The 27,766-nt window shown below is 38.3% G+C and overlaps 1 protein-coding gene across 5 annotated transcripts in view; it reads left to right on the forward strand.

The window, feature by feature from the left end:
- becn1 (beclin 1, autophagy related) overlaps positions 1 to 26,047 on the forward strand; it is a 134,617-nt gene extending 108,570 nt beyond the window's left edge. For all 5 annotated transcript variants that reach the window (XM_079846244.1, XM_079846248.1, XM_079846245.1 and 2 more), the window contains one exon: positions 25,308 to 26,047. In XM_079846244.1, the coding sequence (XP_079702370.1) occupies positions 25,308 to 25,476 (169 nt within the window). In that variant the 3' untranslated portion in view covers positions 25,477 to 26,047. The remainder of the gene's footprint in view (positions 1 to 25,307) is intronic.
- The last annotated feature ends 1,719 nt before the right edge of the window (positions 26,048 to 27,766 follow it).

The raw sequence follows: 27,766 nt of genomic DNA on the forward strand, positions 1-27,766 counted from the left end.
GTGTCAGTGTCCTGTCTGTGTGGCTGCGTCTCATGTCAGCTAATGCTGGGTACACACCAAAAGATAATCGGGCTGATTTTGGGCCAATTTCCCCCCTTCCGACAATCCTAGCTATGTCCCGATTATCTTGATGGTTCTAAAGATTATGTTATCAGATTTTCCTGTGGTGTGAAGTGTGTTAAGCGTGTCCGAACCTGCTCGGAAGAACGTCGGAGCCGTCCCGATCACGAATCGTAAATATTCAACATGATCCTGATGTGTGGGGGGAACCCCGAGGACAAACGCACGCACACTCACGTGAAACGAAATAATATCCAACCCGAAAGCACGCTGAGAGATGAATAGTCATGAACTGTAAGAAACTCAGACTATAAAAACAATTATTTAAAGTTTATTTAATAAGGCAATTTACTCACGTTCAAACCAAAATATCTGACTTCCTGTTGGTCTGAGCTAATGACTGTAAATTAGAAAGTTGTCCGGCTCGAAGAGAACAATATATGTACTGAGTTTGGTGACTAAAGATAAAACTAACCCCCCCCATTTTTGTCAAAAGGTGGCGCTATAGAGCCCCTCATCCCCGCCCGTTTCTGAGGCATTGCCCATGTGTACTGACTGACATCTCTGATGTGTGTGTTGAGCTTCAAGCAATTTCAAGCATGCTAAGAGCCTCAAAACAGCCAAAAGATGATTAAACTTTAACACGTTGCCATGGCAACAGTATTTAAAATATCAGGAATCCATTTCATATGTCTCTATCTGTCATGTTTTCACATTATACTGATGAAGTTTGAAGTAAATCGGGTGAAAATAAGATGGTGATTCAAAGCATTTTTGAAAGTGACACTTCCTGCTGCCAGTTGGTGGGGCTATAACTTTGACTCACAAAAGTCATATCCATGTGATCGGCCTCTTACAACGAACACATAGCTGAAGTTTCATCCAAATCAGTCAATGTTTGCACAAGTTATAACACACTTCCTGTTTCCCTTTTCTCGGCATAAATTTGTTGCTTCGCCACGGCCAAATCATTCAAGATATCAAAAATCTGCTCGCAATTTAGCATCCTGAATATGTTCACTTCATGCTGACCGAGTTTAGCAATGATCAAAACAATGGCCTCGGAGAAGTATATTAAATTCCAGAGCATGCGTTTTCCGAACAACCCATAAAAGCTCACTTCCTGTTGGGCTGACGCATAACTATGAGCACGAAAGTTGTTCGCCCCGATGAGGTCTATATGTGTACCGAGTTTCATACATGTACGTGCAAGTGTGTTTGATATATGGACCAAGTTTTCAAACCCCACTTAAGGGGGCGCTGTCGAGCCCCCCTGCCACGCCCGGGTACCCGCTTCAGCCCGGCCCTGATGGCCGCGCATTCCGACGCGTGTGCAAAGTTTCAAGAGTTTTCGAGCATGTTAAGTGCCCCAAAAGTACCCGAGAAGTCGGGAAAAAAAATTTTATTAAAGCTGCGAGCAGCGATGATGGGCCCAAGCCGGTGGCACCGCCACGCCGGTGGCATCAGCTTAACTGTGCACGGCAGGCAATAGGCATTTAAAATGGAAAAACATAAAAGGACTATGTCAAAGTCATCTGAATTCACCACATTAACTGCAGCAGTTGGTGCTGCTATGACCACTAACCACAACAGCCACATCTGAGATCAATTAAATTTAAATTAATTTCATGTCAGATGATGTCAAAGGTCAAAACGTAATGAGTTCAGAATACTGTTTGAATGCTGATCTTGTATTATCCTAACACTTCTCTTCATGTGTTTTTTGACCTACCTTAGCTACCGTTTGTGCACCAATCTTATGCACCATATAGCGTGCTTTCATTTCAATATGGGTGGTCCAATTAAAAAATGTTAATTAAAAAAATTTATAAATGGAGCCAAATCACAGAAACTGCAACGATGATTTTAATATCAGTGTCAGGTAAGTGTAAGATGCGTGTCTACATTTTATGGAAGTTTATTATAAACAGACACTTGTAGAAAATAAAGTGAATTTTTTAAAAATAAATTTGAACTATGTCAGTAAATAATGAATTTAAAGACAAATGTGTCAAAAATTATCTTTGCAAACACAGCACATGACCTTCTGTAAAACACATGTATAGAAAACACACTCACACTCCTCTGTTTTAAAAAAAAGAGTACTGTCTGAATGAGTACATGAAATCACAGATGTCAGGTGATAAGAATTGTAACTCAAATGTCATTTAGAAAATTAGTTCTGTCCGAATGTTGATAAAGTGTCATAGTTTAATTACAAATGTGAAGTTATCATTTGCTGAAATATGAACTTGTATCCGTTAAACGTAAAATAACTATTTCATGTCATAAGATTTCATAGGTCACAGCAGCTGGAGCCATCCCCTCTCTCTCACTCTCACACACACACACACACACACACACACACACACACACACACACACACACACACACACACGCACACACAGAGCAAGAGAGGCATGATTTAGCTGACTCCCACCCATCCCCCGCAACACATACACACACACACACACACACAGCCAGAGAGGCATGCTTTAGCTGACACCCGCCAAGTCCCCCACTCCACACACACACACACACACACACCCGCCCATCCCCCGAGAGAGAAAGAGAGAGATTTATTTTTTATTTTTATAAAAACATCTTTATTACATCACTTTTTCAATTCATCAAAAGATTTAACACCACAAAATATCAAAACACAACTCTTCCTCCAGCACTGAACAGATAGCATCATCATAACACCACTGTTGTACAAAAGTATCAACATCATTCATTGCTCTATAATACCTAAAATCTATTGTAATTCTAGACTTTACAAATGCTTTAAAAATAGGCAAAAGCTCCTGACCATGTGTATTCTCAATTGTATTCCTCCTTGTTACAAGTATGGCAAGTTTCACTTGACCTATCAAAAAATTTATTAACTGCCATTTTATCTTTTGATTCTGACTATAACCAGCTCCCAAAATGAAAGCGCTTTGAGTATATACCTCTCCACACTTTAAAAAAAGCCTTACTTAATATGTCAAACAATGGCATTAATCTTCTACATTCCAAATAGCAATGAAAAACAGTCTCTCGGCATCCACAAAAAATACACTTATCATCAACATTATGATTAATAACAGATATAAAAGCATTTACTGCCACAACACCATGTAAAATTCTCCACTGTAGATCACCAACACGTTTGGTCAATGGTGGTTTATACAGCACCCTCCACACTGGTTTAACTCCCTCATCTAGTGCAAGTTTATCTCTCCACACTGTATCAGTTCTCTTGTCCAACATTGTTCTGTTAAATACTTTCACAAAACATTTGTACAACAATTTTCCCCCTAACACAGCCAAGTCTAAATCCTTTAAACCTTTCAAATCCAATAAAGGTCCTTATGTATCTTTTAAATCTGGAGTAAGACCAAGTTTTGGAAAGGGATCCTTCTCATCCGAAATTATGGACCCATCTTTAAATCCTTTTAACAACTTTAACTCCTCCTCTGTTCATTTTTTTCTCCAAAGTTCAACTATTTTTGCAGTATGAAGAATTGATCTCTGTCCCAACAAAGTGGCAACTGCATTAATATCTTCCAATTCAGGTCCAGACACATCAACTATATACTTCAACTGGACATTCCTGGAGGTGCAGAGTATCTGAGTTAAGCCGCGTTTCCACCGAAATTACCCGGAACTATTTGTACCAGGAACTTTTTTCCCAGGAACTTTTTCTCCCCCAGACCTGCTACAATCTGCGTTTCCACCGCGGTCTAAAGTACCGGGGAGATTAGGCAAATTAGTCCGGTGACGTGGGAATGCGCGCGACTGCTTCTCCCAGTTACCGACGGACAGTAATCACTTTTGCGCGATACTGTCTGCAACAATAACAAGTGTAGGTGATGCAAGCAGTGCTGCTTTTGCTGATTATGTACACACATTACCAACACTGTTTATTTAAACGTGCACTTTCACCTGGTTTGACCATTTTAATGCAAAATGGGATGATGGGCAATCCAAAATCTGAATGTGTTGTAATAGCTCAATTCCAAAACAAAACATTTTCTATAAAAGGATAATGAGGTTTCAGTCATGACAGATGTGTGAAAAGTTAATTGAATGAAAACAATAGACTGAATTAAGCAGTTGAAAGATTAGGTACTAGACTGCAAGTATTTTATTTTTTATCACAATAACATCTCTTAACATTCACAACAAAAAAAAATTCACATGACTAGTATTACAATATGCTTCATTAAATGCATAATTTTAGAGACTTCTTCCTCAAATTTGAAATGAAGCAGGACCACACTTATGGCTTCACTTAAGTTGTGGTTATAAGTTATTATACTACATTCACATAGTTATACATTTAAAAATATAATATTTGGGTTTTCTAGATATGTTTATGTGCATATTCAGAAAGACTTGCGAGCAGCAGCCCTTTTATTTGCTTCCTACACTATATGAATACAATTAGAATGTGGTTATATAGTTAGAATGTGGAAATTAAAGACACAGTGACATTTTACACATTTTACTTTATTTTAGACAGATTAGTTCTTACAAAATTAAAATAAAAGTGTGCAAAGACAAATAAATTACTAGAACAATAAAATGAAAATATAAAATGTGAAAACAACAATATAAAAAAAGTGTATTTTTCAGTAACCTGTCCAAGAGCTGTGCCAACACATACAATATATAAAGTACAAATGTGGTAGAGCAAATGCTTCATTCAAGCGGCTGGTCATTGTGGCTACTTCTTGAACAACTGGACAAACTGTCCAAGAACAGACAGAAACCCGGTCTGAAAGTCCCTCTGCTTTCTTCCGCTTCTGACTGGTGGAATGCCAACTCTTGCCTCCTCATCTCTCCTCGGCCTGGCTATCCAGTAACAGCTGAATATATTGGTCAGTTCTTGTCCATGCTGCAGGACGGCCCGGTTAGCATCCTCCATGTCCCTCAGTGCATCAAAAAAGTCACAGTCCCTTTTCCTTTTCTCTAAGTAGAAAAATTGCACAGAAACACATGGAAATTAATACACAAGGCAACCATGAAACAATAGAAACCATCAATTAATTATTTAAAGTGTTTTCACTACAAATAATGAACAATTGTTTGCCCAGCTTGAACAATGCCCAGTGTGCAAATTTTATCATGGGCAATTTAAGTTTACAATTAAAAACAACAAAACCATTAAGGATTACACATCAGTTTTTAAATATATACACATTTTTGTCAGCTTTATAACGTACTGGTGACCGCGGGGGAAAACACGCTGGTCTCTGTTGCCTGCGATTCATCAGGGCCACTCGTTACGTCTGGAAAAGCACGTTGAAAAAAGTTACTGCAACGTGTTTAAACACTGCAACGAGTTTAATAGATGATACCAAGATGATATATTTACCTTCAACCCACTCGGATTCCTGGATGGTTTCCAACAACGCACTAGCCGAGTCTTTCGTTACCGCTGCCCTAGAAAAGGACGGTCTGTGTCCCAGCAACGCGTCCAGGCGGTCATACCACTTGTTGATACGCCGGTCGGAACCGCTCCGGTTGTTATGATACTTTAATTTCTTGTAATCTTGTCTTAATTTCTTCAACTTCTCTCTGCACTGTTTTCCAGTGTGACTGGAACCGAGTCGATATCTTCAGGTATACCTTTTCATTACGGGTCGCCGTTTCCAGTTCCCGCTGGATGTCCTCCTCCGCATATATGCTCAATAAAGCCTGAACCTCGTCGCCGGTCCATCTGTCGAATTTTTTGTTGAACTCCATTGTTGCAAAAAAAATATTTACTGAACGCAAAACCCACGGAACCCACCTCGCAAAAGACTTGTAAATATGGCGGTGGAAAAAAAAAATAGCTGCGAGAGCTCAACCAATCAGCATGTTCAGCGCCCAAGTCCCACCCCCGAAAGTTCGCGAACTTTTGAAAAGTCCCACCTCGCAAGCAGGGCCGTTTGGAGGGGGAAATATTTACCCGGAACTTCATTTAGACCCTGGTTCCTGCGGTCGAAACACACCGAGTTCCCCCCCAAAGTTCCTGGTTCCGGGGTAAAGTTCCTGCGGTGGAAACGCGGCTTTAGACCCATTGTGCTCTCGCTTACATCGAGCCTTGCCCCTTTAACCAAGGGTTCTTCAAGCAACCAGAACAAGGAGTCTGTTTTCTCCAGTCTATGAATGATAAAATGTCTCCAAACTTTGAAAAGTCTTCTATAAAAAGGTGGTAATCCATTAAGGCAAATGTTCTTAAGGTCCATTAGAAAGAGTGCAGAGTCCATACCAAGACCTTCTACTCTCTGTAAGATTGTTTTGGCCATCATTAGCCATACCAAATCTGCAGACCCCTTCAAAAACTTTTGAACAAATTGTAGGCGAAAAGTCGCTAGCCTACTTTGCAAGTGCACCATGCCCTGCCCTCCCTCCTCTTTGGGCAAATAAAGCACACTTTTAGGAAGCCAGTGAAGTTTGTCCTAGAAAAAATTTACTAAAATTACCTGTAATTTTGGCAAAAGGCCAACAGGTGGGTCGACACAAGACAATTTATGCCACAATGTTGATGCTACGAAATTATTGATTACAAGCACTCTTCCTCGAAAAGACATTTGTGGATGGATCCATTTCCATTTTTTCAGTCTGCCCTCTATCTTTTCCACAATTCCCTCCCAATTTTTCTGTTGTGCAGCTTCATCACCCAGGTATACTCCCAAATATTTAAACCCCCCCCCCCCCCTTTCCATAACATCTCACCCGGTAACTTTGGTAAACCCTCCTCCCATTTTCCAATTGCCAGAGCTTCGCTCTTCTCCCAATTTACTCTTGCTGATGAAATTATACAAAAGTCCTTTACCACAGATTCCAAATTGTCAATATCCTTTTGGCTATTAACTATTATCATAACATCATCAGCATATGCTGACACCTGATGCTGTAACTCTGTGCGATGAAATGATAAACCCACAATTTTGTTCCTTAATTTTATTAACAAAGGTTCAATAGCTAGGGAGTATAACATTCCTGAAAGCGCACACCCTTGTCTTATACCCCTACTGATATTAAACGGGGCACTTAAACCACCATTGACCTTCAGCATGCTTTCAATGTTCTGGTACAACACTCAAATCATTTTAATAAATTTCAAACCAAAACCAAAAGATTGTAAAGTCTTCCACAGATATTGATGTTCATTTCTGTCAAAAGCTTTCTCCTGATCCATATAGATGAGTTCTAAATCCACCCCCATGAAACCCGAAACATCTCTTATTAGATGAACATTATCAAAAATGGATCTACCTGGCACACAATAAGTCTGGTCCACATGAATGACTTGGCCCATTACTTCTCTCAGTCTGTTAGCCAAGGCCTTCGACAAAATCTTCATATAAGAGCACAGCAAACTTACAGGACGCCAGTTCTTAATCTGCTGTAAATTGCCCTTCTTAGGAAGCAGTGTTATAGCTGCTCTTCGACAGCTCAAAGGCAGTGAGCCTTCTGTCAGACTTTCATTAACAACACTCAATAGGTCCTCACCAAGCACAGACCAAAACGCTTTATAGAACTCCACAGGGAGTCCATCAATACCAGGAGACTTCCCCCCCTCCATGTCTTTAAGGGCATTCCAAAGTTCCGGGTTAGACAACGGTCTTTCCAGGTGTGCCTTTGAATCCTCAGCAACACTGGGCAGTCCTTCATGGAAACTGGCAGACAACTGATCGTTCTCTTTGTATTCACTCTTGAACAGTTCACTGTAAAACCTTACAGCTCTCCGTCTTATATTGTTTGTTTCAGTTAACTCCTGGCCACTCTCTGACTGTAGAGAGTGAATATATCTGCATTGGCCATTTTTTTTCTCCAAGCTAAAGAAAAATTTAGATGGGGCATCCATTTGAGCCAAGTTCTGATACCTTGACCTTATCAGAGCCCCTTGTGCCTTTATACCAAGCATATTCTCTAAAAGAGACCTTTTGGATTTTAATGTCTCAACTTGTCTTGTTTCTTGCTTAACATCTGCCAATGCTTGCAAGTTAACAATTTCAGATTCCAATTTTCTCATGTCTCTAGTGATGTCTCGAGACACATTGAAAGCATACTGTTGACAAAGCATTTTTATTTCAATTTTTCCACAGTCCCACCATTGTCTCAAATCATTAAAACATTCTTTTCTTAATTTAAACTGACTCAAAAAGAAACAGAAAACTTCTTTAAAATTCAAGTCATTTAACAAAGATGTATTAAAATGCCAATATGCACTCTTAACCTTAACATTTGCAATAAAAACCTGACATAAAAGTAGAAAATGATCCGTAAAAAAACATTTTTTCACAACATTTACATGGTGTTTAAAACAATAAAACCTATCAAGTCTTGCCATAGAGAGAAAATTATCTCTTGTATGTAACCACGTATACTGTTTAACATTGCCATTAAATTCCCTCCATAAATCACATAAATTATGTGCTTTAATCATTTCCCGAAGCACTCGACTTGAAGCCGCATGAGGCTCTACATGGTTTTTGTCCAACATTTCATTTTCTGTGCAATTGAAGTCTCCACCCAAAAACACATACTCATCAGTTTTACAATTCTGCAAAGTTGTACTTATACTATTCAGAAAAAGAGTCCTTTCTATACCATTCGTAGGGGTGTACACATTTATAAACACCATCTTATAATTTTCAAAAGTTGCCCGTATTATCATAAGCCTTCCAGCTATTACTTCTTCCACCTGATATGATACCGGCAAAAACTTTTTTGCAAATAAAACAGCCCCTCCTCCTCTATTAGAACTCATGTGTGTTAACACCACTTCTCCCTCCCATTCCCTTTTCCAATCAATTACATTCATTCAGTCACTATGAGTTTCTTGTACATACATTACATCTATATTCTTTTGTTTTATTAGCTCATAGAGCATCATTCTTTTCTGAATATCTCTTGGCCCGTTTATATTGAGTGAACCCACCCTTATTGAACACAAAGACTTATGTTGTTTCAAAACCATTTTCTGTTTGTAGTTCTTGTCTCAATCTAGCAACACATTTTTTAAGCCTGTAAATTTCTTGCACAGTAAATTGTTCAGTTCCTTCACCCCTCCATCCATTTCAACACATTAGTGTTCCAACTGACTCTATAAACACTCTCCGATCAGGGAAAAAATCCACAACCTGTACATTTTTCATGTTCTTAGTTTTTTGCAGGAAAGCCCTAATTTTCTCAAACGAATAGTCTTTCTTCTGTTTTCCTTTATTTCTGCTATCAATTGCCTCACTATCCGAATCATCCACTGTACTGTATTCACTTTCAACACATTTAACATCACTAGCACTGCTATTCCGGTTTCTTTCCATCTTTGTCTTAATCCTTTTCCTCTTAATAGAAGGAGTTTTAAAGATCTCTTCTTCATCCACCAATTCACTGTCCATTCCTTCCTCTAGGACAACCTCAGCAGCCTCAACCACATTACTACATTCAGCATTTACTTCTCCCCCATCTGCCCCTTCCATCTCCATGTCATTCACCTGTTCACCCACGTTCTCTACTGGTTTAAACCCATCTACCACATTATCTTGAACCTGCTCTTCCACTGCAACTCCTCCACCACCATCTTCAGCAGTTTCAACATTAGCAGTCCTCTCCGGACATGTACGTCTTAAATGCCCCTCTTGGCCGCATCCAAAGCATTTCATTGTCTCAGATGACGCAAAGACAACATAGTCAAAACCATCAAATTTGAATTTAAATGCCACACTAAGTTCTTCAGTTTCATTTTTCAAAATCATGTAAACCTGTCGTCTAAAACATACAACATGTTTCAATAGAGGTGATTTGCATCCTAAATGAATCTTTTTCATTTGAGAGACTATTTTTCCATGCCTTGATAATTCTGCCAACAACAGATCATCCTTTATAAAGGGAGGAACATTTGACAGTGTAATTTTTCTTGCAGGCTGAACCAAAGGCATTACCGCTTTGAACCACACTATTCACCTTCTCTACGCTGTCGAGAAAAATGACAATAGCACTACTCATGCGTGACGCTGACATAATACTTTCATATCCGACGGCCTTTCCGACCGCTAGACTACACTCTTCAACCGAGCAACTCATCACCGGCATGATTTTAATCCCGTGCCTGCGTGAGAGTCGCTCAAACGCCACTTTCTCTGAAGCTGCCGGCGTTGCCATCGCCGGTGCTCAAAGACACCTAACCAGCAAACACTGGCGGGCAGCGTTCTCAACTTACAACCTCGCAAAACAACTATTTTCTGCACCACAACTTAAACTTTAAAAATTAAATCACAAAGAAAGGAAAGTTTATAGAGAAAGAAGACAGAAACTCACTCGTCCGCACCACACTCTCACGCCGACTCCGCCCACTCACTCCCAACATCCACTCAGAGAGAGAGAGAGAGAGAGAGAGAAGCAGAGAGGAAGAGAGTTTCAAAAATAACACAACAATGCCATCTTTTGTTGATAGAGGAGAGGACACACAGGGAGCCAAAAAGATGATTAAACTTTGACACACTGCCAAAATATCAGGAATCCATTCGTATGTCTATATCTGCCATGTTTTGTCATTATACTGATGAAGTTTGAAGTAAATCGGGTGAAAAGTGACAGTGATTTAGCATTTTTGAAAGTGACACACTTCCTGCTGCCAGTTGGTGGCCACACACACATACACATGCTGGAAATATTCTCATAAACCATGTTTACATTGTAATTTGTAGTATATTTTTAAAGCTACTTGGTTACATTTTAATAATACATTGTTTAGTATGTTTTTAAACACACACATGCACGTTGTAATACCAGTGTAATACCCATGTCATTATACAAATTTGTGTCCTCATAAATCACATAAACAAGCACACACACACACACACACACACACACACACAAATAGTGATTTGAAGATGGAAAGAGAGATGGCATTTTTTTTATCCTGTTTCAAAACTAACACAATGCTGCCATCTTGTCTTCATTGATTGAAGGGCAGCACACACAGGCACAATAGATTATTCAAAGAAATATTTATAAAATATATATATATTCATCTGAAAAATAGTATAGTCATTTTAAATTAATCTAAGTTCAATTACCAAACATACAATCTTAATTTAATTGAAATCAAAATATGATTTTACAAGATATAAGACAATTTCTGTTCCCCTTTTTGTCCTTATTTAATCCCTCGCCATGGCAACACCGTTTGAGATATCCAATATTCGTTCGCATTTTAGCATCTTCCGTATCTTTGTTTCATGTTGACCGAGTTTGGTGGAGATTGAATAAATCGCCTACGAGGAGAACGTAAAAACTCAGACCCTGAATTATACAAATATTCACGTTCAAACCAAAATATCTGACTTCCTGTTGGTCGGAGCTAATGACTGTAAATTAGAAAGTTGTCCAGCTCGAAGAGAACATTATATGTACGGGGACACATGAAATGTCTACAAATGTATGTCCTCATAAATCACATAAGCACACACACACAGAGAGAGAGAAAGACGTCGTTAAAATCTTCCATGTGACTCCAGTAGTTCAACCTTAATTTTATGAAGCGACGATAATTATTTTTAGGCGCAAAAAACAAACAAAATGACTTTATTGAACAATTTCTTCTCATCTGTGTTAGACTTCCTAGTTCTACGGCAGAACGACTTGTGCACATGCATCGTGGTGCTCACGTGAACAGTGTCGGCCAATGGTAAGCCAGCGTTCTGAAAACGCTGCACTGTTTGCAATATGTGAACAGCGTAAGAGTCTGACACAGGCTAGAAGAAATTGTTGAATTAAGTAATTTTTTTGTTTTATTGCGCACAAAAAGTATTTTCGTGGCTTAATAACATTAAGGTTAAACCACTGGAGTCACATGGACTATTGTAACGACGTCTTTATTTCCTTTCTGGCCCTTGAAAGTGTTTGTTACATTGCTGTCTATGCAGGGGTCAGAGAGCTCTCGGTTTGCATCAGAAATATCTTCATTTGTGTTCTGAAGATGAACGAAGGTCTTACGGGTTTTAAAGAGGATTAATGACAGGATTAAATTTTTTTGGGTGAACTAACCCTTTAACAACTTAACATTTAGAATTACATTGGCTTTTACATTGTTTTTCTTCAATATATGTCATTGTATGTATGCATCTACTGTATATTGTATGTCGCTTTGGACAAAAGCGTCTGCTAAATACCTTAACCATACTTCACCAAATTTGACATTAATTAATTAATTAATGAAAGTCGTAATGTTAAACTGCTGTCCGTCAGACTATGGCAATAGCTGGGTCTCCATCCAACTTTTTAATGTATATTTGAAAAAGAAATCCTGACTGGAAAAAAATTCACATAAAATATTCTAATGTGAATAAAAACTTTTATGTGGATTGACTCGATATTTCGTTGAGATAACAGAGCTGATGGAAATGCTCTCTAATTAGAATGTTTTTTTTGAGTGTGCCAAATTTGTACAAATGCACTTAATGAGCAAATGAGTTGGATGTAAACCTGTCTATTGACATCAATGCATATAGTATATCATAGAGCCTAATAATACTGGACAAAAAGGAAGTGATTAATGGGACTTTCCATATGAGAATGATAGATCTATTTTCTTTATTAGTGTGTAAACAGTTTAAACATACCTTTGGACAAATTCAAGAGTTCTTGAGGCCTCTTTAGGATACTGCAAGTTGATGTCGTTCCATGGACATCATCCACTTGTCCGCATAGTGTCTCTCCTGAAATGCATTACAATATGATAACTAAAAGAGCACTAGAAAACTGCACAACATAAACACACACAAGTGGCGATGTTGGCATGCAGAATTCCAGCACAGTGCTATTAAACAAAAAAGGGAAGAATATACCTTGCACAATTAAGCAAGGTGTACTGGGCAGGGTCTCTCTCTGGATATCAGCAGCTGTGGCATTGGGCTAGGGAATAAAAATGTAAACATTACAAAAGGTAAATTACACAGCAAATTACAATTACTATTATTTTAATATTCCATACAGTATGCCATGCAGCCATATATAATTTGAGACAAAGAAAATGGTCCACTCAACACAGAAGAAAAAAAATGGCTAATATTTTTAATATACTTTATGTATGCTACACCATCTAAAACAGTTAAAGGATGTTAGCCAGTCAACTCCCTATAGCGGTTCAGACTGTCTATGGAATATTAGAATAATTTGGAATAGATAGTCTGTGTGAAGACTACAGGGAGTGCAGAATTATTAGGCATGTTGATTTTCTGATCATATTTTTTTTCCAGGCACATTTGACCAATTCCAAACCACAGTAATCCTAATAACTACTATTGATTTAGTATTTAATAATGTATAAGTGATATATAATTGTTCATGAAGGCTGGAAATGAAAATCACCTTATATTCAGGTGTGCAGAATTATTAGGCATGTTTTCTTTTACAGATAAATTGAGCCAAAAAAGAGATTTAACTCAGACTGAAAAGTCAAAAAGTATTAAATGCCCATGAGAAGGATGCAATACTAATGCAATACTAGACATTGCAGTTAAGGCGTGACCATTGGACAGTGAAATGCTCGTTGGGTCAGCAGGATCAGACAAAAACAGGTGGTGAAGAAAAGACACCTGTTAACCGCAAAAGAATTAAGAATTAAGGTGAAGAATTAAGGGTGAAACCATCAGGAACCCTTTAGTCTCCAGCGCCACCATTTTCCAAAGCTGCAACCTACCTGGAGTCTCCAGAAGTGCAAGGTGTCAGGATCTCAGAGACTTCAGTTAGGTAAAGAATCCTAAAAAATGACCCCCACTAGATAAGAATCACAAGCTGAAGTGTTGTAAAATACATGAAGAAGGTTTTTTTATAGGCTTTATGGACAGATAGGTTGAGAGTGACTCTTGAAGGACCAGCACCACATCCTCTAGTACCACTGTTTGAAGAATTCATCTTCCAGAATCTGGCAGTACGTTTTGGGAGTTCATTTTTAATCCATCTCTGCAAAACGGACTTCAGGATGGACTAAAATGAACTCCCAAAACGTACTGCCAGATTCTGGAAGATGAATTCTTCAAACAGTGGTACTAGAGGATGTGGTGCTGGTCCTTCAAGAGTCATTCTCAACCTATCTGTCCATAAAACCTATAAAAAAACCTTCTTCATGTATTTTACAACACTTCAGCTTATGATTCTTATTTAGTGGGGGTCATTTTTTAGGATTCTTTACCTAACTGAAGTCTCTGAGATCCTGACACCTTGCACTTCTGGAGACTCCAGGTAGGTTGCAGCTTTGGAAAATGGTGGCGCTGGAGACTAAAGGGTTCCTGATGGTTTCACCCTTAATTCTTCACCTTAATTCTTAATTCTTTTGCAGTTAACAGGTGTCTTTTCTCCGCCACATGTTTTTGTCAGATCCTGCTGACCCAACGAGCATTTCACTGTCCAATGGTCATGCCTTAACTGCAATGTCTAGTATTGCATTAGTATTGCATCCTTCTCATGGGCATTTAATAATTTTTGACTTTTCAGTCTGAGTTAAATCTCTTTTTTGGCTCAATTTATCTGTAAAAGAAAACATGCCTAATAATTCTGCACACCTCAATATAAGGTGTTTTTCATTTCCAGCCTTCATGAACAATTATATATCACTTATACATTATTAAATACTAAATCAATAGTAGTTATTAGGATTACTGTGGTTTGGAATTGATCAAATGTGCCTGGAAAAAAAATATGATCAGAAAATCAACGTGCCTAATAATTCTGCACTCCCTGTATATTATCAACACAATGGTATTGCACAAACAATTTACAAAATAACTGTTGGAAGAGAGAACGAGCCAAAGTAAGTGTGTGTGTGTGTGTGTGTGTGTGTGTGTGTGTGTGTGTGTGTGTGTGTGTGTGTGTGTGTGTGTGTGTGTGTGTGTGTGTGTGTGTGTGTGTGTGTGTGTGTGTATTTGCAAGTTATACTCACATGAGCCTTAATAATGTAGATGGTCTTGCTGCCATTCTTTACTTAATAGACATCCAAGACTTCACCCACACCTGTTGTCAATTACAAGAAAGCAAAACAGAAGTCATAATAACGTTACAATAGCCTGACCGGTAATCAATGCAATAATAACCTGAGCTAAGGAAGCTGACCGGGCTACTAATGTTTATTTTTACAGTCTAACGTTAGTCTAGTGGGCCAATGTTAATGATGCTAACATTTTTTGAGCTATCGTCATTGCGGTGGTTTTCCATTAGTTACTAGTTCAGCTCGCCTCAACTGTATTCCCCATGTTTGCTTTTCCATTGTGAAAATCTCGTGCCTTGTGGCTTTAAGGTAACTGTGACTGTACCCGTCGAGGTAACAAGGCGAGCCGATGAGATGACGTTCAGATCAACGGCTCTGGTTCTGATATAACTGACAACAAATCCGTGTCTGAAATAATCCAGCTAGGAGCCGATGTACAGCTAATTTACTCCCGCGGCGGTGTTACAGCTGCTGCTGAGTTTGTCTACGTTAGTATATGATTCCTTCGGTGTTGACCGTTCAGGGCCGCGGTGAAGTTCGCGTCTTACTCTATCCAACTTAACTAACGGTGAAGTTAGTTAAGTTGGATAGAGTAAGACGCGAACTTCACCGCGGTCAGTTCAGGAGGTTTCTACCGGGAGCGAGCGAGTCGAGGCGAGCTAATTTTAGTAACGGGACCTAACGCTAATGTCACGGAAATAGACCAAACTAAACAAACAGCACTCACTCAGATCACCAGTATTAATCCATAGACTTATAAAATAAATGTCATGTTACATACCTGAGATGTTCCTTCTTCCAAAAATGGTTGAATACTTCTGGTACCGTTGGCCGGCTGTCCGCGTAAATTTCGAAATTCAAACAGCAGCGATCCCACAATGCTATGCGGTTGCTGTAAAAGAACGCTTCTACAGTGTAGTTACAATAATATTACAGGACTGACCAAAAATTTCCCGTCATGCATTTGCATTTACAGGAAAACCGTGAATACAATACGTTGTTGTAAAATTTATTGTAAAAATTACATCAATTGCTAACAGTGTATGAGCACGAAAGTTGTTCGGCCCGATGAGGTCTATATGTGTACCGAGTTTCTTACATGTACGTGCAAGTGTGTTTGATATATGGACCAAGTTTTCAGACCCCACTTAAGGGGGCGCTGTCGAGCCCCCCTGCCACGCCCGGGTACCAGCTTCAGCCCGGCTCTGATGGTCGCGCATTCCGACGCGTGTGCAAAGTTTGTCCGAGCATGTTAAGTGCCCCAAAAGTACCAGAATAATAATAATAATCTGAGGAAAAACAATAGGGCTCTGCACCCTTTCAGGGCTTGGGCCCTAATAATAATAAAAAAAAGAATAATCTGAGGAAGAACAATAGGGCTCTGCGCCCTTTCAGGGCTTGGGCCCTAAAAATAAAAAAAAGAATAGTCTTAAGAAGAACAATAGGGCTCTGCGCCCTTTCAGGGCTTGGGCCCTAATTAAAGCTACGAGCAGCGATGACGGGCCCAAACCGGTGGCACCGCCACCCCGGTGGCATCAGCTTAACTGTGCACGGCAGGCAATAGGCATTTAAAATGGAAAAACATAAAAGGACTATGTCAAAGTCATCTGAATTCACCACATTAACTGCACCAGTTTGTGCTGCTATGACCACAAACCACAACAGCCACATCTATGAGATCAATTACATTTAAATGAATTTCATGTCAGATGATGTCAAAGGTCAAATTGTAATGATTTCAGAATACCATTCGAATGCTGATGTTGTATTATCCTAACACTTCTCATCATGTGTTTTTCACCTACCTTAGCTAACGTTTGTTCATCAATCTCATGCACCAAGAAGTGTGCTTTCATTTCAATATGGGTGGTATCCAATAAAAAAAAGTTAATTTAAAAAGTAATAAATGGAGCCAAATCACAGAAACTGCAACACTGATTTTAATATCAGTGTCAGGTAAGAGTAAGATGCGTGTCTACATTTTATGGAAGTTTATTATAAACAGCCACTTTTATAAAATCATGTGAAATTTATGTTTAATAAATTTATATTTTATCAGTAAATCATTAATTTAAAGACATATGCATCATACGTGATCTTGGCAAACACATCACATGACGTTTTTATTTCAAGTGATAGGTATTTGTGATAGCCTATATGAAAGGGTTAAATTATCTTCATCAAGAGAGAAAGTCACACACACACACACACACACACACACACACACACACACACACACACACGCACAGAGTGATAGAGTGAGAGTGAGGGGGAATGGGAAGAACAGGCAGAGGGCATTCCATAGACTTAATGGTTTTTATACTGTACAAACTGCACATTCTATCCCCCACACTACCCCTACCATCACAGAAAACATTCAGTATTTTAAAATTTTTAATGAAACATTGTTTAGTATGTTTTTAAAGCTATTTTTATTATGTGGACTCATGAAATGTCCTCATAAACCACGTTTACGTTGTAATACCAGAGTAATACCCATGTCATTATACAAATTTGTGTCCTCATAAATCACATAAGCTCTTACACACACACACACACGCATACAGAGAGAGAGAGAGAGAGAGTTTCAAAAATAACACAACACTGCCACCTTTTAGTGAGGGGAGGGCAGACAGAGAATAAATATTCAGAAGATTCAGAAGAAATATATTAAATAAAATAAATATATTGATCTGAAAAATAGTATGATTATTTTAAATTCATCCAGGTTCAATTACCCAACATACAATCTTAATTTAATTTAAATAAATTAAATTAAGTTTGCGTCCTCATAAATCACATAAACAAGCACACACACACACACACACACACACACACACACACAAAGAGAGAGTAGCAGAAAGAAAGAGATGGAATGTTTTTTTATCCTGTTTCAAAACTAACACAATGCTGCCATCTTCTGTTCATTGAGGGGAGGGCAGCACACACAGACACAGAATAGATTATTCAAAGAAATATTTTAAATAAATAAATATATTGATCTGAAAAATAGTATAGTCTTTTAAAATTAATCCAAGTTCAATTACCGAACATACAATCTTAATTTATTTTAAATAAAAGTATGATTTTACAAGATATGAGAGAATTTCTGTTCCCCTTTTTTGTCCTTATTTAACCCTTTAAGACCTAAGGGTATTTTTACAATTAATTTTCCGCCTGGTGTTATTTACTAAAAAAGCTTGTAAAACATCAACCCTGTTGTGCACAGACAATTGACACACCTCTTTTTTTTCAAGACAAGTTGCACTGTCAGTATATTTGCACTGTCAGTGTTGCATTGATGTCACCTGAATGTAAAATAAGTTATGGGACCATAAAGACAAATGAAAACATAAAACGGAAATTGAATCACTCAAATATTTATTGAAAACACACACAAATAAATAAAAGCTAAGCATATTTCCTCTGGAAAACAGTTTGTTCAAGTCTTTGGAGTCCTGGAACTCAGGAATAAACATGATAACTTATACAGAACCAAAACTATTTACATTTTTCCAAAAAAAGTCCAGGCGCTTTTGGCCTCTTTGGATTTTGGATATTTACTGGTGCCAAGCCTCAAAACAGTTCCTATCAGGAACTTCTCCTCAAACTTTCTCCTCAAACTTTTTCCACAAAACTACTCAAAACTGCAGCGCGTCTCTCTCTCTCTCTCTCCTCAACACTAGCCGTGCGTCTCTCTCTCTCCACAATAACAGAGCTGTGGTTGGTGCGTAATGACGCACACCAACGTGGATGACGGATCAGCCTGTCATTGGTCAAACCCTCATCCAAAATGGCAGCTAGCATCGCGCTAGCGGCAAAAATGACGGAAAATGTATAAATTATGGACATCAAGTGGATATATCTTGGATGTAAGCGTTTTGATTTATTGCTGAACAACTCCAAAAAGATGCACATGTTCCAGGCTGGATAGAAAACCTTCTGTAAAGGCTACAAAGACACCAAAGACACCCTCGTGATGGCTAGCTCGTTAGCTTTCTGCTGGAAAAAACAGTAAGAAAATCGATAAAAGTTTCATGAAATAATATAGATATTTATCGGAGGTGCCGTGTGACGTCGTGGGCGATGCCGTCGGGCTCTGAGGGTTAATCCCTTGCCATGGCAACACTGTTTGAGATATCCAATTTCCATTTGCATTTTAGCATCTTCCATATCTGTGTTTCATGTTGACCGAGTTTGGTGGACATTGAATAAATCGCCTACGAGGAGAACGTAAATACTCAGAGCCTGATTTATCCCAAAATTCGCGTTCAAACCAAAATATCTGACTTCCTGTTGGTCGGAGCTACCGAGTTTGGTGACTGTAGATGAAACTAAGCCCCCTACTTTTGTCAAGAGGTGGCGCTATAGAGCCCCTCATCCCCGCCCGTTTCTGAGGCTTTGCCCATGTGTACTGACAGACATCTCTGACGTGTGTGTCGAGTTTTGTGCAATTTCAAGCATGCTAAGGGTCTCAAAAACAGCCAAAAACATTATTAAAATTTGACACGTTGCCACGGCAACAGTATTTAAAATATCAGGAATCCATTCATATGTCTCTATCTGCCATGTTTTGACATTATACTGATGAAGTTTGAAATAAATCAGGTGAAAATAAGACTGATTTAAAACATTTTTGAAAGGACATACTTCCTGCTGCCAGTTGGTGGCAATATAACTTTGAATATTGGCATGTTGATGTCTTCAAGTCAGGACTCTTATCAAACATGTGAAGTTTGGGGCAGATCGGACATTGTATGCCCGAGTTACAACAACTTCCTGTGTCATGGCGAAACATCAAAATTTGTGAGGCCGCCACGGACACGCCACGCCCTTCAGCGAAAACTCAAGATCTTCGCAATTTAACTTCGCAAAGGCCTTTAGATTAGACAGTGCAAATATGATGTTGATCTGATTAAATCTCTTGGAGGAATTTGTTAAAGTACAACATCTGGCAATGGCAAAAAACTGCACCAATTTAGGAAAGAAAATTCAAAATATCTCACTTCCTGTTGGTTTTTCAGATTTGACACCCAGGGACTTTTTTGTAGGTATTGGGCTGTTGAATGCGTCTATCAAATTTTCATACTCATAGATGAAACGTAGCTCGAATGGCGCTTAGTTGAAATTTTGTAGGTGGCGCTATCGAGCCATTTTGCCATGCCTAATTCTGAAACCCATATCAGACGTAAATTTTCACCACTTCTGATGCGTGTGCAAAGTTTCATGAGTTTTCGAGCATGTTTAGGCCCTCAAAAATGCAATTCACTTGGGTTAAGAAGAATGATGGGCTGAGCAATTACAATACGGTCCTCACACCTCAGGCCCTAAATATCTGGTTTCCTGTTGTTCGGAGCTAATGACTGTAAATTAGAAAGTTGTCCGGCTTGAAGAGTACAATATATATACCAAGTTTGGTGGCTGTAGATAAAACTAACCCCCCGCACTTTTGTCAAAACATAGCGCTACTTTAATCAAAAGATGGCGCTACTGAGCCCCTGAACCACGCCCGTTTTTAAGACTTTGTCCATATCTACTGGATAGCATGTCTGATGTGTGTGTCGAGTTTCAGGTAATTTGAAGCATTGTAAGAGTCTCTAAAGCATCGAAAAAGAAAATTATAGTTTGATGTGTTGCCATGGCAACAATATTTAGATTATCCAGAAGTGCTTACCAGGTTTACATCTGCTATTGTCGTGCTCAGTTGGGGACACTACATTTTTCAACCAAACATCGAAATAAATCTAATTAATAAACTAAATTAACCATTTAAACTAAATTACTGATCGAATTATTGATCTAAAGCCCACACTGTCACTGTATGATAATTTAAATGAACTGATGACATCAGCGTTTTTTCCAGAATGGCTATACAGCTGAAAAAAATTATGCTGCATTATTTTCCTGTTTAACACTGTAAAGCTGCTTTGAAACAATCTACATTGTTAAAAGCGCTATATAAATAAAGTTGACTTGACTTGATTATGTTTTGACATCATACTGATGAAGTTTGGAGTAAATCCGGTAAAAATAAGATGATGATTACAAAGCATTTTGAAAATGACACACTTCCTGCTGCCAGTTGGTGGCGCTATAACTTTGACTCACAATAGTGACACCCATGTGATCGGCCTCTTAAAATGAATACACAGCTGAAGTTTCATCGAAATCAGTCAATGTTTGCAGAATTTATAACACACTTCCTGTTTCACTTTTCTCGCCATAAATTTGTCTCCTCGCCACGGCCAAACCGTTTGAGATATAAAATATCTGCTCGCAATTTAGCATCCTGAATATGTTCACTTCATGCTGACCGAGTTTGACAATGATCGAAACAATGGCCTCGGAGTATATTGAATTCCAGAGCATGCGTTTTCCAAACTACCCATAATAGCTCACTTCCTGTTGACGCATAACTATGAGCACGAAAGTTGTTCGGCCCGATGAGGTCTATATGTGTACCGAGTTTCATACATGTACGTGCAAGTGTGTTTGATATATGGACCAATTTTTCAGACACCACTTAAGGGGGCGCTGTCGAGCCCCCCTGCCACGCCCGGGTACCCGCTTCAGCCCGGCCCTGATGGCCGCGCATTCCGATGCGTGTGCAAAGTTTCAAGAGTTTTCGAGCATGTTAAGTGCCCCAAAAGTACCCGAGAAGTCGGAAAAAAAATTAAAATAATAAAAAAAAGAATAATCTGAGGAAGAACAATAGGGCTCTGCGCCCTTTCAGGGCTTGGGCCCTAATAATAATAATAATAACCGTTAGAAGAACAATAGGGCTCTGCGCCCTTTCAGGGCTTGGGCCCTAAAAAAGAATAATCTTTAGGGTAACAATAGGGCTCTGCGCCCTTTCAGGGCTTGGGCCCTAATAATCTTTAGAAGAACAATAGGGCTCTGCGCCCTTTCAGGGCTTGGGCCCTAATTCTTAGGGGAACTGTAACGGTGGTCGCCCCAACACTATACAAAAAAAAAAAAAAAAAAAAAAAAAAAAAAAAAAAAAAAAAAAAAAAAAAAAAAAAAAAATCTTCTGAGGCGAGAATCGAACCTGGGACGCCTGCGTAGACGGGCAAAGCTCTAACCGCTTGACCACCGTAACGATGACGTAATTAGGCCAACCACAGTCTGATGTCGACTCGCAGTCCCAAAGCCTCGAAAAAAAAAATATATTGTTATATATATATCTATATTAACAGTCAGTAATGTTCGGGCGCCAGACAAGTATATACTTGTCACATAGATGTATCATTCCGAATAGAAAACAAACAAACCACCCGTTACAAAAAAAAAACTACACTTACATAAGTAATTGATTACAACTTTCTTTAATAATATTAGCAAGTATTTTTGATCACCACAATTCTCTTCAAAAAGAAGAAGGGAGAAAGAAAAATAAATAAATAGCGAAAAAGAAACTACAATCAAAAAGAAACAAAGACGAATCCGTACTCTTTCAATCACGTTAATATTATAATTAAAGAAAAGAAAAAAAAATAGGAAAATAAACAGACAAATCAGCAATTGTTTAAATATGTGGCATAGAGTGCTGTGTGTGCTGTGTGAGTGTATCAGGGGTGTGTAAGACGTGAAGATATCTCTTATGAATAAACACTGACCAATGTTGACAGCACGGGTGATTAAGAGAGATCCGGGCACATCGTCAGTGTCAGCCTATCTTGCTCTTGTCCTTCCTTCCTTCCTTCCTTCCTTCCTTCCTCTACCAAGCCACCGAATTAGGAGTACGGTACACACCAGTCCCATTCAAAACTTGGCGGAGTATTCACACACAGGCCAAGAGAAAACTGTCATAAGGCTGCCTGGTAGCATCACCTCTTCCTCACGATGCCCGGAAACGATCCACCCAAAGATCCACCCGCAATGACTGCCTCCAATGAGAATGTAACGCAATGTTACTCGTCAGTTGAATCTGCCCCCTCACCCTTTAAACCCGGCCCTTATATACATGTACTCATTCCATTAAGTTTCCTCACCTCCAATCCTGTCGGAGTATAGTTTGGACATAAATGGGCAGTACAGATAAAATCGATATTGCCACCTTCCAGAGCATGTAGGTATTTGGGTAGCATCTAAATTTTTAAATTTGGCCAACTAAAAAATGTAGATGTGATCGCTCACTAGAAAATTTTGAATTGGAGAAATGTTTTACAGTGAAACTGTGAGGTTGGTCCAATGAAATATTTTACATTTTAGTAACAATTGTTTATTTCTCACTGTCCCAAAAGACAAAAATGACTAAAAACATAAATATATTAAGCAAAATACAGAACACAGACAACAGGGTAGACATTTTATCACATTACTTTATTAACAAGTAAATTCCAACACAGGATATTTGGTGAAAATACCTTATTTTCAATAAGGAAATAAGGAAAAATATTCAAGAAGTCTTCTGCATAACAGGATGTCTTAAAGTGGTGAAGAAAACACGGCACTGCAAGCTAAAAACCTGCAAATAAAAATAAAGGACTTGTTCAGCCAACATGGATTTTTCACTTCGACTTCATAGATTGACTGAGCACAATTAAATATGTTCGGTGAATATACAATTTTAATTTTGAGTTAAGACCTTAAGCTATGATTAGTACAATGCATCTTTTTGCATGGGGATAATTATTTGGAAGTCATTTATTGGGCCAATATGTAATGATCAATTGTCACAATTTTTCCCCCAAAAATTTTTTTACAGTGTAGGCCTACTATTTGTGCAATAATTATGGTCCATTAATGACCACTTAAAATATGTTTTTATTATTTATATTACAATTACTGTAGTAATTAAGGTTAACATAGAGAATTCCAATGCAAAGAGGCAAATTAGAGTCATTTTGTGGCTGGAAAAATAATAATTTTTATTTATAATGCCATTACCCACCAGGTGCCTGAATGGCTCTTTAATAAATATACATGTATCTAGTCTGGTTGCTCAAAGTATTGCAGATCATAACTGCTTACTTATTTTTAGGTTTTGCATTTAAATACATATTTATGATCAAACACTAGATTTCTTTAAATGTGAAATTTTAAAACGTTAATAACTTACATCCTAATATTTTTAATGATACTATATAAGCACACACAAGTGAATATTAATGAATGCAAGCAAATATAATTTAACCCAAGAAAAGTTTAAAATAGTGCTAAAAAGGCAAACTTTCTTTATATGTACAGTAGGCTATATGAATTGATACTGAATCAAGATCGAAATCAATATTTGTGCCAATCACCGCCATCATTATTATGAAGTCTTGCAAGGTTTTGCGAGATTTCCTGTGTTTACAGTCGGGACTGTATTTGTGGTGTGCTGTCTTTGTCACATCATGGCACACCACACACTATAGGAGCAAAACGGTTAAATCTAGGATTATTTGTCCTCATGTTTGTGGTCTATCACATTTTGAAAGTCTTATAAGATGTAAAAAATCTTTTGGTGTGTACCCAGCATAATCGAGGGACACTCTGAGACACACACACACACACACACACACACACACACTGACGCACAGTCAGACTCGCTCAGTCTCCTGCTCACATAGTTCTCTTTTGCTCTTGAACAAACAATAACAACAACACAGAGAATTTTGAGTATTCTCATATTAGGAGTCTTAAATTTGTGAAATAACGTCTTAAATGAATTTAAACAGTTGTGAGGAAATGAGATGCGTGAGATCCGTGTCATGTTCGTCAGTGGCTGTTCTTAAAGTGACAGGAGCACTGATGATGCCTGTCATTAATGTTCATCAAAGAACAACGCGAACAGAGAAAATTTTAGCTTTAATGATGATTAATCTATATTACATGTATTATTTATGCACTTAAGAAAGCTGTTTGATAACTATTACATTTCTGTATATGTCTAACAGGGAAGGCCATGGGTAAATATAACATTTATTATAATGGGGTTATGTAAAGATTGTTCTAAGTTCACTTAAATTAAAAGTAGTTTTTTTAAAAGCCTAATAAATGTTGAAATTGGGAGCTTTCAGTAATACAGTAATGTAACGTCATTAATGTTTCATAGAGACATCAGTGATGCTTCTTAAAAAAAATTTAATCGATTCCCAGCACTATATATATATTAATCATAGATAGTGGTAAACAAGGCAAATTAATCTACCAATATTTGTTGATTTTGAGATGTTCAGTGTTGTGTACCAATATCTATGACCAACACAGTTTTACAACTATATCATGTAAGAGCAGGATTTTCCAAACACTTTGATTTGTTTTTAATATTCTGTTTGTCTTCTGTATTTAGAATGGATGTGGACAAAGGAAAGATTGAGGACACAGGTGGCAGTGGAGGTTCTTACTCTATTAAGACTCAGTTTAACTCAGAGGAACAGTGGACCAAAGCCCTCAAGTTCATGCTCACTAACCTGAAGTGGGGTCTGGCCTGGGTCTCCTCGCAGTTTTACAACCGCTAAAAACCACATGAAATCTTCACAGTGCAAGGATGGGAATTTACCTTTTTGTGTGAACTCAACTTCAATCACAATCATTTTGTTAGAAAACAGAAAATGGGATATCATTAACCATTAAATTACCAGGGATGTGAATTTGTGTTACTGGTGGTATTGTGGTATATTTCATGAGCATCACTGGGAGTATTCGAGGTCAGGAGGGGCTGGAGAGGTTGTTTTTAGCCTACACCTGAATGTTTTCTTGTCTGGAACTCCCTAGGAGTCAAGTGAAACTATAATGGGAGTTAGTGGGTATATGTTGGTTATTCTTACTCAGCCATGTAGTAGATAGGTTTTAAGTTCATTAACATCTTGTTTATATAGGGCTGTTCAAATACAGAATAAGGTCATGTCAAAGCAACTTACATTTGAGAAACATCACAAGCTATTTTAAAAAGTATTTGTAATCACATCAAGGTAAAAAAAAAAAAATACAAATACTGCATAGATTTAGAAATACTCATGGTATTTATGTGTATATATCCATTGTAACTAAAAAATAATAAACATTTTAAAACTTTTCTTTATGCAATTTAATTACCTTTTTTTCATTGTAGGCATCTATGAATGGGCTGATGAAGCTAACTAAATTAGGAGTAATATATGTAAGAAATATTGGCCAAAGGAACATTGAATTATTGAAAAATAATTCACACCCAAGGTTGACTTTTTTGGGCAGACAGCGCACGCGCGCCTCCTGCGCTCTCCGTTGTGTTGTTCTTTGAAACGACTGAGGACGACTCAGGGTAATTTTTCTATTAACCATCAGGAAAACAGTGGCGAGAAGAACATACGCAACAATGTTTACTTTAGTAAACTTGACCAAAACCACACTATTAAAAGCCTTAAACAAGGCTTCAGATGACACTGATGTCCCGGGAATACGGAGATAACGCCTCGCTAGAGTGGCCAGCCTCGGGAAGCGCCGTTCATTTGCTTTCCACCAGTCAGGAGCTTGTACTACTGCTGTTTTTCTCTGTTGAAATGGTCCCACACAGTAAGCTTTTCCATTGCTTCATTTTGCGAGATATATCTGGTTTGTGGTTGCACATGTCGACGCGCTCCGTGAGTGAACAAATAATGCAATACAGCATATTTTTCTCAACCATGCATCAAAAAAAAAAAAGCGTTAAAAACATTTATACCGTTTAACTGGTAGTATTAATCGGTCAAAGTTTTTACTTTCGGTTAACGGTTAAATGGTCAATAGCATCCCTACACTGCTGTGGACGTTGTTTACTTCGTTAATGTGTTTACTGTGATAATGGACTGAGGATGGGAGAAGGATTCGGTATTCGGATTCGGATTTGGCCGAAATCTTAACCAGTGGATTCGGTATTCGGCCGAACCCCAAAAATCTGGATTCGGTGCATCCCTACTTTTAATAGCCTAGCCTGTATAGGGTTGAGCATACATGTTGTTAATTTTGATGATTTAACGAGTTTATCCAAATCTTCTTCTCCTATAGCAGTGAATGAGTGTAATTTTTCCTCAGTGACACTACAATGCTCTGTGATGTGATACTGTAGTAGACGGCTGCATGGTTAAAATTTTCCTCCTAATATTATCAATCCTACATGTAAAGAAATTCATAAAGTCATTACTGCTGTGCTGTTTACAAACATCAGAGGTTGAAGCTTTATTTTTTGTTAATTTAGCTACTGTATTGAATAAATACCTAGGGTTGTGTTTGTCTTCTTCTAAGAGAGTCGAGAAATAAGCAGATCTAGCAGTTTTTACGACCTTTCTGTATGCGATCGTGCTCTCCACGAATTACTAAAAACCTCTAGTTTTGTTTTCTTCCAGCTGCGCTCCATTTTTCTGGCTGCTGTTTTTAGGGCCCGAGTGTGCTCGTTGTACCACGGCGTTGGACTATTTTCTTAAATCTTCTTTAAGCGCAGGGGAGCAACTGTGTCTAAAGTGCTGGAAAAGAGAGAATCAATAGTTTCTGTTGCAACATCGAGTTCTTCTAAGCTATCTGGGATGCTGAGGAGAGGAAACTGATGAGGAAGATTATTTACAAAGCAATCTTTAGTGGCGGCAGTGATAGTCCTGCCATATTTGAAGCGAGGGGACGGCTTTGCAGCCTTAGCTAAATTAAGTATACATGATACTAGGTAATGATCTGAGATGTCATCGCTCTGCTGCGAAATTTTTACGGTATCAACATTTATACCATGGGACAATATTAGGTCTAAAGTATGATTATGGCGATGAGTGCGTCCTTACACGTGTTGCCAAATTCCAATAGAGT

Source organism: Gobio gobio (genome assembly GCF_949357685.1).
Source record: "Gobio gobio genome assembly, chromosome: 20".
Taxonomy (NCBI): Eukaryota; Metazoa; Chordata; class Actinopteri; order Cypriniformes; family Gobionidae; genus Gobio; species Gobio gobio.